Source organism: Excalfactoria chinensis, chromosome 2, assembly GCF_039878825.1.
Source record: "Excalfactoria chinensis isolate bCotChi1 chromosome 2, bCotChi1.hap2, whole genome shotgun sequence".
Classification (NCBI taxonomy): domain Eukaryota; kingdom Metazoa; phylum Chordata; class Aves; order Galliformes; family Phasianidae; genus Excalfactoria; species Excalfactoria chinensis.
In genome coordinates this window covers 40,518,924-40,536,816 of record NC_092826.1, presented here as the reverse complement: position 1 = coordinate 40,536,816, position 17,893 = coordinate 40,518,924, and the positions used below count along the sequence as shown (strand labels likewise).

Below are 17,893 nucleotides of genomic sequence, written 5' to 3'. Positions count from 1 at the left end.
CATCTCCAAATGATCAGTTGTGTAGACATCGTGCCAGTACTGTTATATTTGCTGTACAAGTCTGGCTGGAAGTACATTAATTTGTTCCATGCTTTGGAAATTATACTTTGTATTTTGTAGCAGTTTCCTTGGGAGATTTTCATTATTGTTTTAATTATACATTTGCATGCCTGTAACTACTTTCAGCGTATGTTTACTATAAGAATTGGTGGAATCCCAAGAATAATAATATGTTTGCTCTTCATGATTTGTGATGCTTGCTACAGTGTTGTGGCGTTTTTTTAACTGTTCTGTGTACCCATGAAACAGGTTGCCACTGAGATTTTAATTCAAGAGAAACACAGGAATTAAAGCCTGTCTTAATTTTACTAACAAATTGAGGATGAGAGAGAGGACAAAGATGGAATTTTATGGTGGTGTTAAGGGAATCAGTGATAAACTATAAATCTGTTTTGTCTTTGACAACTTAGGATCCATGACTATAATGGAGTGTTGTTACTGATTTCATGCAGTAGACTTCTTTTCAGTTTATTATATCATGTGTTTTTTACATGGCAGAATGGAAGGATTCCATAGCTTTATGTTTCTGATCCATAAACTGTGAAACTTCAAAGGTTATGTTTCATGATATGAATTTTAGAATGTAGAGTTGACATTTATGTAACAAAAAGAAATCTGGGACAGTGTTGCTTAATGCAACCAACTGTTACATATCTTTGTTGTCAATAACTTAATTTTTAACATTCTCATTGTGTCATGCATTTAAGCTCAAGTGAAAGCGATTTTCTGCATTAATGGTTCAATTGTAGGCTGTTTGTTTTTTTTCATTATGAGTTGAAAAGATGTGGGAAAGAAAAATGAAAAAAAAAAATCCTATGCAGCATTAAATGAGAGCATAATGCTTGACATTTTACTTCTGGGACTCTTTGAGGGATGTATTTTTCCCTTCTCTCCAGCTACCTTATAGTCTAAGTATCCTTTCTCTCCTGCATCAAGGAACACTTATTTTTGTTTGTTTCAATTGAATAGAGTCTACTGCCTTGTCGCTTAGTTGAAGAAGTCTTTCCTATGTCAAAAGCAACTACTTATACAAAAAGATTGCTCTTAAGAACATATATTGGCATTCATGAATCCTTCCACACGCTGCTACACTCCAGCAAGGGCATAAACTCCCTAAAAAAGAGGAGACCTGTTCTTGCCACCTATTTATAAAAAACAGATTGAAACTAGAAAATCAGTGTTAATTGCATAATGTTTCTCTTCTGGCATGTATCTTTAGAGTTTGATTTTGAATGACTCTTTTTTTATGTTATTTTGAGCTCTTTGGATGAAAATAGATTGACAAGTTACTTAAAGTTTTTGGCAATAAAAATAGTTTTATTAAACAAATTAATTATACCAAGCCTGTATAATGACCGTGGCAGTGTTATTCAACAGATGGTCACAGGTTCTGTTTTATGAATGGGAATATTGGGAATTCTCCATACTCATTATGTGCAAGAGATTCACAGATGTCCTTTGCAAATCTGCTTGTGAAAGGCTGGATGTAAGTACTATACTTTGGTGGTGATTTTAATAGAGATTTTAATGTTTAATTTGTATACCACTTGAACCTTCACTTTCTTTTTTTCCTTTTTTATTTATGTGCTGTAGAGATAGGATGACAGTAATGTTTTACAGATTGCTGTAACAGTTCTCAGTTCTAGGAACTTACAACTTGCAGCTTTTTTTAACTGAAGCATTTAGCACAAAGTGACTGAATACATTTGAAGTGTAAGCATAGAGCATCATCTCATTAAGAAAAAATATGTATTATATAAGCTATTGCATGCACTATATATATTACTATCTTACTTTCTGCAGTAAAAATGACACCTTATCATTTGGTAGAGCCATTGGCTCTTTCTTGCAGATCCAGAGATCATATATCTCTAAATATGGATGAGATGCAACGGGCTGTGTCAGTAGAAGATGCCAATATCATTTGCGTTAGTTACTGTTTCTGCTTCTACAATGAGTTCTGGAACCATTTTTCTTTGGAATAAGTTATAAAATTTCTCATTGTCTTCAGAGGTAGTTACAAATTTTACTTGTCTACTTTGTGTTTATTCCCTTCACGAGAAAAGCTAAAACTGAAGATTTATCTGATTAAAGTGACAAGGAAAGCACTAAATTAGCTTGGTACACTGAAGGCTCAATATAGCAAAGCATTTGGTATATATTTCACTCTGAATAATCCCATTGACTTCCAAGCTAAGTAGAATTAATCTTGGGATACAAGATTCTTGTCTTATCCTACAGTAGTCTTGTATCCTAAAATTAATATCCCTCAGGCAAAATGTAGAGCTGTTGTATATTTGTCCTCAGCAGAGGCTGCACTCAGTGTCCTTGGTTTATACTTAACTCCTTCTGGTGTTTGGTTTTACTAGTAACTAGGCTTCAATCTGCAGTTGACTTAGTTTGCTCCTTGTGTTTTCATGCAAAGACTTGTCTATTCTCAATCTTAGACCCTGCAGCTTTAAATTCAAAGTAGACATATTGGGAAAAAAAAAAAAAAAAAAAAAGTTGTGATTAGTTGGGTATAATTTCTTCCACAAAACAGGGTGATTGAGCAAAATCTCAGCCATATCTTAACTATACATGTCAAATGTGAAATTATTTAATTGATACTTTACTACACTCCCCTCCTACTCCATAGCTTTCATTAGACAAATGGAAAGAGAGGCACAGGTACGATTGTTAGTGTGTTCTCTGGGCACAGCATAGTTCATTGGCATTTTGTGTTAAAGCTGACTTAGATTTTGGTATTTGCTTAGTTTTAGGGTGTTTTTTTTTTTTTTTTTTTTTTTTTGTTGTTGTTGTTGTTGTTGTTGTTTGTTTTGTTTTTTTTGTTTTGTCTTTTTCCATTTTATAACATGACTTTTGTCTGTCCACACATACGCATCTTTATTATCAGCTTGAGTCACCCTATACACCCTCACCTGGTGATCTGTCCCTTGTGTTGTGAGACTGGAGGAATTGGAGGAGGGACTGCCAGTGAAAGAAAGAATGTTCGAGAGAGAAGGAAATGCTGTAAAACAAATATGTATCAAGAAAAGTGCTTCTTTAAGATTTTGCTTTGTTCTTTCTTGTTGAGGCACTTAGCCTCTAGCTCATGAGTGGGCTATGTAGCAGCACACCACTGGTAGTAGTGTCAAACAGATCCCACTCTGTTTCTTGCCTTTGTGGCACTGAGGGTTTGGTTGGGGCATGCTGGGATGGTCGCTCCTGTTCCATACAGACATGTGAGCATAGCATACCCTGTGCTGGCAAAATTAAGGTAAGTGAGTAGTCTGCTTGGCAAAGGCTGGGTACTGCTGTCCTTGCTCTTGCAGCTGGCGTGTTTCCTGCAGCCTACAAACACTGATCACCTGATGTGGGTGGTTCACCGTGTCCTTTCACCTCTCCTTTGTGTGGCCATTAGTCTAAAGCGTGGATAATTGTATGAAAGGCTTTCAAAGAATCTCCCTGTGTAGTGGCAGTGATATAAAACACTAAAATATTACTTTCATAAGGTACTGGAAACAAGGTCGTGGCCCTTGTAAAGGTGGAATTCGTCTTGAAAACTGAAGGAGAATGTAGGACTTATTTTGGGGTTCATGTTCATTTGTCTGGGAGGTTGGACATTTTCTCTTTGCTCTTCATTATGTAAATAAGGCTCTGGGGCACAATAATACAATGATTTGGTTGTGGTTATATCGTTATATTGTTATGACAGTAGTTGGTTGTCTTTTCACTTAATTTTTAGTAGACAATTTGTTATGATCTGAGTGGCATCACTGTTGAATGAGGGTGACCTGTTTTGATACCTGGGTTGGCAGGTCTGTGCATTGAGGAATAATTTTTGGAATTTTGGGGTACTTTTTGTGACATTTTTACATTTTATATTTTTTCTATCCATAAATATGAATATCTTTGCCCAATACACATGAATTTTGTGTCTTTCTGTAGGCTGCTCTTCATTGCTTTCTCTTTGTGTCTTTGGTTCAGTACAGATCTGACCAGGTTCTTCTCTGTGTTTGATTTTGAGTGTTGTAATTTGCTTTTTATTGGGCAGTGCTCATGTGTCTTTAAAGAAGTGTACTATAAAAGGGGTTAATCGATGAAATAGCTTTTATGTGGCTTGGTGTATTTTATGTTGTATAGTGTGTTATTTAGAAGAGTGGAATTATATTGATTTCTTTTTTTCAAGAGTCTTTTTTTTCTCTCTTTTTGATTTAGCTATGTGAATGTTTTGAAACAATATTGAAGATTAATTGAAATTAAAGATTTAATCCTTATAAGTCTTTAATCATTTGTGCTCATAAAACTACAGGACTAATTGATATCAAATATGTATCTTATTGATATAGTATTACTTTAATAAAGCTCCCCCAAGATCATAACACAAATTACATTTACAAAAACAGAGTGCACAGTAATTTTGTGCAGGAAAATAGACAGGAGAATAGAAAGGATCTGTATTAAGCCCAGCCCATCCTGATTAATTCCAGAATTTTAATGCTTGCAAATGTATTAATGTGCAAGCATTCATATTTGTACATTTTAAGATCTTTTGAATCAAGTATCATTTTCCACATAAAACAATCTGTCAGGTGTTTGCTATTTCAAACCTTTAAATATTTGGTATTGCGTTATCAACCCTGTGCTCGATCCATTTATGAAACACAAAGCACTTCCATTTGTAGAGATTTATTCTTGTATCATTTTTCCCGAGATTTGCCAGAACATCATCATGTTCGTGTTCTGAAGGTTAATGCCCAAAGTCAAGCAGGCAGAAGCCAAGTGCTGCAAGGTTTCCAAGATTAGGACTGATTCCCTTCACAAAAATAAATGATTCCTGCCATGTTCAGTGATTTTGTGCAGCACTACTCACGGCTGAGTGAGTGCATCAATACTGTAGTCCTTACATGCTGTACATACTGATGACACTCTGTGTTAACTTGATTGACTGAGCAGTATACTGGAGAGGATGCACCTGCGAGAGATGTGCAGACATATATATTTTTATTCTTGTTTTGAAACATTTATTTTACGTTTTTTTTACTTGGAATTCTTAGTTTCACATTCCATGGGTTATCATGTTGTGCCGTTAAGGTAGAGCAAACAATTATCTGCTTCTTTGTTGTCAAAGTTGTAATGGAAAATGATCTGAGGTGTATCTTTCTCTTTATAACCAAAAGCCTGATTTTATATTTTAAAGGAAAATGACATAAAGGGGACAAATGTGAAATCTGGCAATTCAGTGACTATGTAAATTACGCTTATTTTAAGAGATTCAGTATAATGGTAGAGAAATGTCTCGTGTAATTCGCTTATGAGCAGTATTTTTTTTTGTTACATTTTTATGTTTTGTTTATCATTTTTATAGGCTTTAAGACAACAGCAGAAAAGAAGAAATGGAGTCTCAATGATGGTAAACAAGACTGTTCCTCGTGTTGTTTTGACACCATTAAAGGTGTCTGATGAGCAGTCGGATTCACCTTCAGGTAAATAGCTAAAGGACTGTTTGTGAGATCAGTGCTAGTCACAGAGCCTTCCTCTGAGTCAGATGTGTAGCATACAGAATGGGAGACTGCTGAAAATACTATTGTCGCTTGGAGCCTTTGTTTAATGCCTTTATTTCCTTATCAAATCTGTGACTCAAGGACAGAGATTTTTCTTTAATTTTAATAAAGAGCTGAAGGCACACAGTGAAATGGCAATTAATAATAGCAGCAGCTTTAAAGGAATGCAAAGTAACATTATGTTTGGCTCTGGAACTCTAATGGAGGACCACATGCTGGTATTCAAGGCCATGAAAAGGAGAGGAGAGAAGAAAGGCGAGCTTCTCTGTGAATGTGAATTTGTGTCTCAATTCTGTATTGCAATCCTAGGATCCTTTTGTTAGCTTTTCTTGTTCTGGTGCCGTTCTTAGCACCACAGTGTAACCTTGACCTTTAGCTCCGATTAAGTTTCTTCATTTTAAGAGATTTTTATGTCTGTGTTTAACACAAATTGACAATTGTATTTCCAGGCATCTCTATTCTGTAAGCGTTACTTCACAGAAAAATGATCTTTTTTTCACCTTTAGATTGCTTTACTGCCCCATAGCTTGAGGTTAAAATATTTTTAAAGATATCCCTTGTGTGTTATAGGAAAACGTTATTTTTATTAGATCAGTGAACATTTTTATTGACTGTAATGTTCAGTAAACTTTAGTTTTCAGCGCGTAATTGACTTATTGATCTTCTTCTTCCATTTCCTCTGATGATGAGAAATCGTATTGTGACCAGAAAGGTGCATTGCCTCTCAGCAAGTAGATGTCAGTTTTCTTTAATCCCGTTTTTGCTGTGTTTACAGTGTAGCAAGGGGACAGGGAGGAGGGAGAGCTGGTGATACGAGTGCATCAGTATCATGCTTTGTTTCGTTTTTTCCTAAGGATCTGAATCTAAAAATGGTGAAGCAGATGGTTCTGATAAAGAGATGAAACATGGACAAAAGTCTCCAACTGGAAAACAAACAAGCCAGCACTTAAAGAGGTTAAAAAAATCTGGTTTAGGTGAGTAGGAGTAAAATAAGCGCATTTATTTGTTATTGTACTAGAGATGTTTAGAAACTCTGTGCTGTATATAAAAGTTTCGTGCTGCTGATTTACCAGTCTCTTTCTTAAACTCAGAAGTTGACCTTTTCTCAAGAAAGTATCTTTTTTTTCTGTCTATTCTGAAAATCTGCAGGTGATTGTTTTTCCCCAAGAATGCTTTTCTGTACTTGCTTTTTAAATTGGACAGACCTAAGCAAGTGCAGACAGAGGTCATTTAGCAGCTTGCTTCTGATTGCTGCATTATGATTTTTGGGCGGGTGGCAAGGGGTGGAGTAGCAGGTATTCTTACTGTTAAGTTTACTTGCAGTCTAATGCATGCTTAATTCCAAAGAGAACAGTGCATTTTCTTACATATCTCTTCTATTCTAAGTTAATTCTCTCCTTCATTTGCATTATTCTGTGTCACATAGGGGTTTGGCACAACATTTTTGATTTTTTCTATTTCTTTGGCTGATTTGTTTCTTCAGTTGGATCCTTAATTATTTTTGCAGCCACATCTCTTGAGGTGGTAGATACAGTTTCTGGTTGTTCTGTTTGTTTGTTTGTTTGTTTTCCATGTTATTCAGAATGATTCATGGATGTTGATCTGTAATTAATGAAGAATTTTCTCTGAAGAGATGCTAAGAGTAAATTTCCGATAGCTCCATATGATGGGGAAAATTTTTCTGCACTGCATGAAACATAATTGGAAATGTTCCCTAAGGAACAGAAAAAGTACTATTCACTAAGACTCTTCTCTTGTATAAAGTAAAGTAAAATAATTACATAACTGTTTCTTTACAGAAGACCTTTAACATTCAGCAGACTGCTGAATCATTTAGAGAAGATTTTTGCAATGTGACCACATTGGAAATATTTGCAAACAAGCTTTTCATAGTGGTTGAATAATCCCAAAAATTATTTAATGTCTGTTTTCATGGTTATAGGATTGTTTTTCTTTATGAATGGCCTCATCTATTTTCTTATATAACAATCCTGCAAAATAACTTGAAGGTACTTTACCTGCTTAGTATTATAGGTTGCTTGTTAAATATACTGTTACCTGTTTGTGGTGAGTTCTTTCATAGAACAGCCTCCCAGGAAATTGTAATTTGATTTCATATATAATCTTTTGGCAGAATATTTATTGATCTCAGATGGCTATGTAGTGTCTATGTTGATCAAATGGTGTTATTCAAAACTGATAATACTCCTTCAGTATTACAGTTTTTGCTGTGCAAAGATATATTCAATTTCCTATAACTTCCCTCTGGCTGTGAGACTGAGACATGATTTGGTGCATCCATTCCTCCCTATCCCTAGATAATTCATCAAAATGGCCTCTGGTACCAAATATAGAATGAATTCCTTTTTTGTAGCTTTCAGGATAAATTCTACAGTCCTTTGAGGTGCCGTATTTGGAATGTGGGAAAAATTGTATAGAGTTTTCTGTGATTTCTGTCCCTCTATTTTGACTCTCATACTTTGATGTAGAAACATATATTTTCCACCCTTTTCATGGGTAATGCTTTATGTTGAAGTCTAATCCCTTCTTTTCAAAGGCTGTACACTTGTCTTTCTCTCTCATCCTCCAGGTTCTATTTCTGATCTGGCCAGAGATGTGCCCAAACTGTGGTAGCAGCTACATAAGGATTCAAAATGTCTTTTTTCTGTTGAAAAACAATATGAAAAACATTGACATTTGCTCTGTTATAAACTCCTGTCTCTCAGAGTTATGAGTAGCTATGCAGAACAGGTGTACAGTCAAATTCCAGAGTTGCTACTTTCTCTGTAATTCTGAAACGTTTCTCTAAATCTGACTACAAACTCGAAGCCTGAAACAATGGTCCTAAATCTAGGAGGGGTACAGGAGAGAAAATTTGTTGTCTTTCTGAACAGATCCCCTTTTCTTTCCTTTCCTTTCCTTTCCTTTCCTTTCCTTTCCTTTCCTTTCCTTTCCTTTCCTTTCCTTTCCTTTCCTTTCCTTTCCTTTCCTTTCCTTTCCTTTCCTTTCCTTTCCTTTCCTTTCCTTTCCTTTCCTTTCCTTTCCTTTCCTTTCCTTTCCTTTCCTTTCCTTTCCTTTCCTTTCCTTTCCTTTCCTTTCCTTTCCTTTCCTTTCCTTTCCTTTCCTTTCCTTTCCTTTCCTTTCCTTTCCTGTCCTTTCCTCCCCTCCCGTCCCCTCCCCTCCCCTCCCCTCCCCTCCCCTCCCCTCCCCTCTCCTCTCCTCTCCTCTCCTCTCCTCTCCTCTCCTCTCCTCTCCTCTCCTCTCCTCTCCTCTCCTCTCCTCTCCTCTCCTCTCCTCTCCTCTCCTCTCCTCTCCTCTCCCTCTCCCTCTCCCTCTCCCTCTCCCTCTCCCTCTCCCTCTCCCTCTCCCTCTCCCTCTCCCTCTCCCTCTCCCTCTCCCTCTCCCTCTCCCTCTCCCTCTCCCTCTCCCTCTCCCTCTCCCTCTCCTTTCTTTTTCCCATGGCTGTGCTCACCACTCACAGTGATCTAGTAGCCTGCAATCCTAGGAGTAGTGTACATGTTTCTTCCTCATGTTGATAAAGCTGCCATAGTAACCTGTAATGGTAGCAGGTTAAATAACTGGAAAACGTGTAAATCAGGCACACAGAATTAGACCTGAATTTCTGTTACTGTATTGGTGACTTCTCACTATTAAATGTTGGATGTTACTGACTTTGCAATCATATCTTTTGTTTTGGCTTGGACCACCTATATGTGTATGGCTTTCCATAGAATATCAATCATCAGCTAGGGAAAATGTTACTTTATTTTGGAGTTACTTAGAACATAGGGATGTATATTCTTTATTGATTATAGAAAGAAGTATATGTACAGGCATTACATTTGGTTACATCATACTACTTGTGCTACACTTGGAGATTGTGTTCTTTATGCATTCATGTTTTGTGGGTGGAACAGATGGTGAGGACAGTTTACTGTGATGTATTCATGAAAATGAGCACTTCTTCCTCACAATTGTCTTTTATAACAGGGCATTCATTTGTTCATAGTGGAGATTTTGCTGTGCTGAAATACAGTATGTTAGAATTGAGTTGGAAAAGGATATCTTGTGCTGAATGCAAAGTAATGCTTGTCTCATTCAGTTACTATTGTTTGCTAAAAAGTAAAAGGAAATTACAAGAATGTTTGTGGGAGGCTGTGACTGAAGGGGAGCTTGCAGAATTTACAAATCTACTGCAGTTTCTTTCATTTCTACATTTTGTGGGTGATGCTGTAACCTTTCAGGATAGATGATTATAGTCTTCCAAGAAATCTAAACCACAACTGCATCGTTTTTATTACTGTAACAATTAACACTTACTTTGTAGCATTTGAGAATTTCCTAATAATATGTCCAAATAACCATATTTAAAAAACATAAATATTCTTAACAAAACAGTTATAATTCTTGCTACAAGTTCTTGTGCGAATGTCAAATACCATCATTGGTCATAGCAGTAGAATAACCTCTAAAATTGCTTTTTAAGAGATTCTTCGGGAGTTTATGCATAAATGAGTTAAGATCCCTCTTGTATCATTTCTGAAATATTTGCAAGTACAACAGACCAAAACCTGGAGGACTTTCCTATGAAGAGTTAGATGTTTTTGATTTGTAGTGGCCATGTATGCTTTTCACTTCCTTCATTTCTGTATTGTGTATCATAGTATGTTAAGACTGGAAGGCAAAAAGGTTCACAGCAGTAGTGAGTGGCTTTGTCTAGTAATATTATCATAGAAATAAAAGCAAAGTTAGGACAGATGGGTCTTCCAGTGGTGACCTAGATTGTCCATTAGTCACAAGGCAAAATCAGCTGTACATCTGTCATTCCTGACAGATATTTCTCTACATATTATTAATTTTTTTCCATTGATGGAGACTGAAATGCCTGTCTATGGATATCAGGAAAAGGTTCTTCACCAGAGGGTGGTTAGGCCCTGGAACAGGCTCCCCAGGGCAGCGATCACAGCACTGAACTTGCCAGAATTGAATAAGCACGTGGACAACATCCTCAGACATATGGTCTGATTTTTGGGTGGGGCTATATGGAGCCAGGAGTTGGATTCAGTAATTCTTATGGTTCCCTTCCAACTTATGATATTCTATGATTCTATGATAATCTAATGCCTTAGGTGGCTGGAAGATTTGTATTACCTTGACAGTAATATTTCTTACTGTGCAAGTGTTTAAGATTACTTCATTTGCTCTACACTATGGGCAGTAAAAAGACATTTATGCCTGTGCTCAGTTTTTTATATATTTTCCCCTTCCCCATGTAGTCCTTGTTCTATTTTTCCTTATAGACTGTGTTTTGTAGACTTCTGACAATTGTTGCTGTTGTCTTCTCTGTGTTGCTCATTTTAGATAATAGGTTCTAACAAAAATTTTGAGAAATGTGTGTTTTTAAACACTAAATTAACACTGTAATATTCTCATCTCTGTGATAACTGTCTATTCACACAGGTAGTTTTTAGCAAGTCTGTGGAGTGAGTTAGGTAAACCATAGTGCACTGCAAATGCAGAGCACAGGCCCAAGAGAATCTCTCCATAATGATTGATTGGCATCAGCCTTTTGCTTGGAAATAGAATTATGTTGATGACATGACAGGAAAATTATCTGCTTCTGCTGAGTTGAGTTGATCTCTTGAGCTGAAAGTAAGAATGTGTCTGTTGTGCTGTTGACTGGAACATGAATCCTGTAAGATCTCAAGAAACAAATACAGGGAATATACAATAAGCTGTTCGCAAAGAAAATGCTGCTACCATCTGAGAGTACCATTTCTCTGGAGCTTTCTCTATTAAACTGATAAAAACTAAAAGCATAAAAAGAGGAATTCTTTTTATTCTCTTTCTTTATATGTGTTCGAAGTTATTTCTTGGTTGTTGTTTTTTTTCTCTCCAGGACATTTGAAATGGACCAAAGCTGAGGATATTGACATAGAAACACCAGGATCTATTCTAGTGAACACCAACCTGAGGGCTTTAATAAATAAACACACCTTTGCTTCTTTACCTCAGCACTTTCAACAGTACCTCCTGCTTTTGCTTCCAGAAGTAGACAGACAGGTAAGTAGCAAAACACAATATTTCTTTCTGTACTTATTGAGACTATTTTTTTTTAACAGTGTGTTTTCATCTACTGACTTGATTGACTAGAAATTGTTCTAGAGAAGACTTAAAAGAATATTTCCATACTTGAATTAGGTAAAACTGTTGTATGTAGAATGAATGTAAAGTTTACTTCAGCACTGACCAGCTTCTGCAGATCTTCTGAACTTTTCAGATCTCTCAATTAGCTTTTTATCTATACTGTTGAAGACAAACTCATCCACTTCAAGACGGTATTAGGAGCATCTCTGTTTTCATCTCCAATCTTCTATTGTGGCAGCAATGCCCTTCTTGTTTTCTTCTCCACTTCCCCTTTTACGCACGCTTACATATACGTCTACCCTATTTGGATGCACTGGAGTCCATTCATTCATACGTTTGTAAGAAACATCTTGTCCAAGCTCACAGCTGTAGACTTATACTGGTTATTAATCACTTGTCAAAGTTGAAGGATTTGAGAAGTAAAAACAGGGAAATAAAACACAACTTCGTGTGATTTCCTGCAGTGTTTAGTCCTTTGTGCATTTGTTGTTTAGACTGCAGACTTCTTAGAGCGAGAAAAAATCTTTCCAGCATGTCTAGCTTTTAAACAGGTCCAACAGCAATGTCATTTACACACTTGCCTGACTTCCATAGGTGAACAGTGACTGATCACAGTGGGGGCTACTCATGGATTTATTCAGACACATTCCTAGGCAACTTAACCACTGAATTTTTTTTAGATGATCAGTATCTCACATCATATTTATAAACCAGAGGATGCAGATCTGTTAAACAATCAATTAAAACCTGAATCTTAAATCAGTATGTAAATGCTGTGAATTTGTTTCTTAAGCTCTTACTCAGTAGTTTCTATCACACTAACCCAGGGGAAAGCAGTACAATATGACATAAAAAGGGAAAGAAAAAATCGTATTGATGTGCATTAACTCAACCTCTTACCAAATTAGTTACTGTGTACTATGGACTAAAGTAATGCACTTTGATATTTGAAAGAGAACATTACAAAGCATAGTCATAGTCAAAGCAATATGAATTTATCTATTCTTGAGCTTCCACAAGGCAGCTAAAACCAGTATTGACAAATCCTAATAATGTTTCCCCCTGCCATAAAGTAGGTTTTAATTTTGTGCCCAACAAACATTTTACTGAGAGTTTAGAGAGTTTAGAATTCTTTTCTCTTTCTAGTTAATTTGCCATTAAGGTTGCGTGTATTTGTATGTGTGTATATATATGTGTGTATGTGTCTGTGTTTATCTGCTAGGTAAAATCTTATTTTCTCTCCAACCATCAGACATCCTGGTGTTTATACATTGCATTGCAAGCACAATGGCTTTACTTATTAAAAAAAAACCAAAACCTGGAAGCTCTAGAACTGACATGTCATTTCCCTTCTTAATATATTTCTTGCAGCTGAGATTTTGGCAAGAAAATCAAGAGAATGAATTTAATCATACTCATTCTTTAAGAGTAACACATTTCCTTTTAATCAGTGTTTTAGAGAATGTTCACATAATGTATACATTACACAATATTTTTTTCAAAGGTCCAATGTTACATCCTTGAATACTATTGCTTCCCAAGATAGTTTGTCACAAAAAAAGAGTTGAGACATTTACAGGTGTCCTTCTATCTTTGTTCTTCTTAGAGCATTCAGAGGATTTGTGCAGAATACCATGTTTAATATACATTTGGAAGGCCAAGGTCTTCATTCATCTCTTGAGGATTAATAAAAATGTTTGGCCTCCAGTTGTGATAGTCTGAGGATTGTTACCTGCTGGAGAATAAAGTAGCAGTGATCTATGCCAAGTTCTTACTTAGCAGAGGTCATAACAGAGAGTGAGTTGCATCCGAGAATGTTTTTTTTTCTATACCTAAAGAGCAGCATTCCCAGATACGGACTGATGAAACCAATGGAATTGATGTGCTTTTCATTCCTGTGGTAAATGGCAAACACCAGTGCAGAGCTCAAGGATCAAGTGAGGGCGAGAGTAAATTCCAGTTAGAAAGTTCTGCTGAGAGCCTCTGATGCTAGTCGCTCCTACTGAGAATGGCAGGGGCTTTCAGTCTTCTTCCTTTATTTCTGCTTTCTAAATCAAATGGGATATCAGTCAAGCAAAAATGGAATAAAAGTATACTTTGACTTAACTGTCTATCTTTGAGCGTTCAATTTAGTTCTTTGGTGCTGTCCTTTTCTTGTGGGCGTTGCTACTTCTGCAGTTCTGGCTCTGATGATTTTCCTTTCTGTGTGCTGCTCTGCACTTGGTGGCTGCTCTCTTCCCCAGAAATAGCCGCATTTTTATGTTGTCATGTGAATATAGTATATGAAGTACTGTAATGAATGGTACAATAAAGATGTAATAGATTTATGCTATTTGTGTATATATAGTGACCTGTGAAATAAATTACTAATGAAGTGCAGTCTCATTTAGTCTTTATTACGGTTCCACATAGAAAAATCCTATGATGAATGAGCCTTTGTCGTTTCTGTCATAAACACCATTTTTCTGGGCAGTATAACTCCTCCTTCCTAAATCGTACTGAGCTGAAACTTGTCATGCATATGTCAGTTTGAATAAGCATTTTTAGAAACCATTTGTTAAGGGAGTCGAGGTTTCCTTTTTCTGTATGTGTGTTAGTTATAAATAAATAATATCTCTCTTAACCCCGGTTAGTCTAATATGTTCAAAAAAAGTTTGGGGACAAGTTGGGATCTTCACAGGAAGTTTCTTCTGTTTTTTCATTTGCTTCCAAGTTTTGCAGAAGAGTCTTGGAAGCTCTTTATGGCTACACGAAGCAGGGAGTGTTAGGAAAGTTATGCCAGAATGGAAAGAGGATAAGAACAACTGTGCTGATGTTGGCCATGAGTTCTCACATTACAAACTGAATTCAGTTTGTATAGTTCTTTAAATTTTATTTCAGTAGCAATGAGGTCTGTGTATAATTCTCTCAAATCAAAATGCCTTTGAGAAAAATTCATCAGGTTGGCAGTCATGGGGGTAGCATGTCATGGTAGCAAGGTTTCACCAAGGATTTTATTTACTTTCATTTGGGTTCTGAGTGAAGTAATATGAGGACATTGTTCACAGAAGCACCCATGAGCAGACTTGTTTGATTGGTAGGCTGCTCCAAAATTTTGCATCATTGAATACTGGAAGCTACATGTCTGCAAATGCGACATCCAGGTGTTTATCCCTCTGTCAACCTAAATGGTCTCAAGAGCTCAAAAACATTAAAATTCAGCTGATACAGGAACCTGTTGGGGAATTCCTTGTGAGATTGGCTGAATTGTCAATAATAAAATATGCAAGTATAGCAAAGACTTGGCGTAAAGGATTTCAATTATAAGAAATCCCAGCAAATAATTTTTCTGTTCTGCTCTAATTGGAACACTCTGCAAGTGAAGAACAATGAATTCTTCATCAGATAAATATTTACTTTTATTAATAAATCAATCTGATAATTATATGTAATAAATGCCAAATCAGTGAACTTCTGAATAATGACTGTCTCTTGAGTCAGTGTCGTGATAGCATCTTGTTGTGTCACAGTCAGCTCAAGTTTTGTGTTTCTCTCTTCACCTGCTCAATGTAAGTTGATGCTGTCACTTCCAAGTTGATCGTGTCACCTTGCAAAGGTTACCTCTCATTTTGCATTGAAAAAATGCACAGGTCAATGTCAACTAGTGATTTTCTCTGTTCTATTTAAAATAGTTAGAAGTAATTTGGGAGAAAGTTATATATAAAATATCATTTCAAAACCTCTCTGCTTTTGTATACGTTGAATTGGCATAATATCATTCAAAAAAAAGTAACATTGTACCCAAAAATGCTGCTGCTCCCATACATGTCATTGAGTTCTGCAGGGGAGAAGAATGAATACTGTAGAAAAAAAACCATACACTTGTAGAAGACATGGGGAGAAACCTGGTACATCCTATTCCGACAACTGAAGTTGTTTTTAGTCTTTATATTCAGAATAATCTAATGTAGTTTTATTGTGGATGAGATTTATATTAAAAGAAAGAAGTGAAGCTTTATTTTCACATTTATTTCCTTGTAGAAGTAACCATCTTCCTGTCTGCTTTCTTAACTTCATCAGTACATTAAGATGATATTTCCAGCATTTTCTTTCTGTTCAGAAATTAGTCCTGTGAGTGTTATTTCTTCCCAGCTTTGCTTTACATCTCTTCGTGGAATTACAGGGTAGTAGTAGCTCAGTTGTTACCATTTCATGCTTCAGCTGCCTTTTTCTTCTAATGCCACAACCTTTTAGCTGTCCTTTTCAATTCTCTATCATCAGAAAACTCACTAGCTTTCAAATATTTATTATTATTTTCCTGTACATGTTTGAGTTCTACAGTGAAATTGTTTTAGGGTTATAACAGAAGCACTCAGTTCAGAGGAAAATGTTGAGGTAGAGAGTGAAATATAACGTATCTTTTTCACCTTAGTGTATTTAACAAGCTGTTAAAGTGATACCCCTGTGTGAGTAGTAATTGAAGGTCATTTTCTGCCACATTTCTCCGTGACATTTTCTTTGGCTTTATTGTTTAATGTGGATAGCACAGGATCATTGTAATCTGCTTTATTTGCACAACTTTGTAGAGTAGTTTAAATATAGCTATCTTATGGACTAGGTGGATGGAGAGACTTCATAACATATGAGCTGCCTTTTCAGTAGGGTTCTGGGTCTCCAATTTCAGAGCTCTGCTAGAGAGCATCAGAGTTCAGAGAGGTTACTTCCCCAGCTGGCTGGCTCCTCTGTCCTTATGCTGCCAGTAAATTTTCATTTATTTTTATTTTTATTTTTATTTTTTTATTTTATTTTATTTTATTTTTCCCAAACACAGCTGTATGGGTAAGTCTGCACATTTCACATTCATGTATTAACAACAAACTTTACATGAAATGAAGACTATGAAGACTGAAGGATATTAATTTAAAATCTCTGTTGGCTTTAGCTACAGGAATATTCTTTTAGCCTCCCTAGTGCAGTCCAGTGGGGCTCACTGTAATTGCATTCTGATCTGGCTGTTCTGACAGAGGTTGTAATGGAATGCTTGCTCTCTTGTTTGCAGTCACCCTCTGAGGTCCTTCTCAGTATCATCACTTCTCCGTACCTAGAAGTTTTACATCTCACATATAACAAACATTCTCATGTTTTGTTGTTTTCTTTTCTCTGGAGGCTTGGTCACCGTATTTCAAAAGTGTGAACTGGAGTGTTGTTTGTTTTTTTTACCATCCTGCGACCGTGACATTGAAATGTATTCATTTCTGCAAGCTCTTTTCACACTTACAGCATGTCTCACCTTCATGAATGCCTAGTGCAGCAGTGTCAGCAGCTGCATTTGTCTGATACAATGTCCAACTCCGTATAGCTAGTTAGGGCCCAACAGTGGAAGCCAGCTGGAAGCTTAAGGTCCAGGAGCCATGGCTCTCTCTGCAGTATCTTTCCACAAGTCCTTCTGGTTTGTGAGAGCCTTGGGCTCTTATTATTTCTCCAGTGAAGCTTTTGTTCCCCTCTCCTTCCTTCCAAATTTTATATAGCTTTTAGTGCTTAAAAAGGGGATTTTTGTGCAATACCAGGTCTGTTTACATTTATATAATTACTAGTACTTTAAAAAGAGAAAATAATTGATAAAACCACTCTCCTCCAGTGGGGAAGCCTTTACACAAATCCCCTTTTTAAAAGACATTCTGCTGGAGCTGTTATGAGAGTGTAACTAATATGTGGACATAAATGGCAACATTCATAGACACAAGGGACTGGCATACTTCAAATTATGTGGCTATTAAGGATGCACTGCATTAATGAAACATTTCAACTGTTCCTTCCTTGCAAAATGCTAATAAAGGGTAAGGGTTGGCCTGCAGTGCCTCCAGTGTTGCTACTGGAGTAGGGCTGCAAGGGAGCTAATGTGGAGAACAGAATGTGCCTCCCAGAGGCTTACAGCAGGGTGGTAGATGGAGATGCAGTGAAAAGAGATTCTAATCTAATTCTGTATGTTTGCATGTAGCATCCCCTCGTCTGCTTTTTCTCTGAGCCAGAGGAATATGTCTTTTATTTTTACCAAAAGGTAGATGAGTAGATGCTGGCCTTTATATTGCTTTTTCTGTACCTTTCCTAGCATATAAGCATTATTAGGCAATTTAATAATTTCTTATTGTCTCTAAACCTCA

The 17,893-nt window shown here is 36.5% G+C and overlaps 1 protein-coding gene across 4 annotated transcripts in view; it reads left to right on the top strand.

Moving 5' to 3' along the window:
* Positions 1–17,893, top strand: part of ASXL3 (ASXL transcriptional regulator 3) — a 133,115-nt gene that overhangs the window by 81,273 nt on the left and 33,949 nt on the right. For 3 of the 4 annotated variants that reach the window (XM_072327683.1, XM_072327680.1, XM_072327681.1), the window contains 3 exons: positions 5,411–5,528; positions 6,461–6,580; positions 11,506–11,669. In XM_072327683.1, coding sequence (XP_072183784.1) covers positions 5,411–5,528; positions 6,461–6,580; positions 11,506–11,669 — 402 coding nt within the window. Of the gene's footprint in view, positions 1–5,410; positions 5,529–6,327; positions 6,344–6,460; positions 6,581–11,505; positions 11,670–17,893 lie in introns of those variants that run through there. The other variant, XM_072327682.1, reaches the window with a different exon arrangement.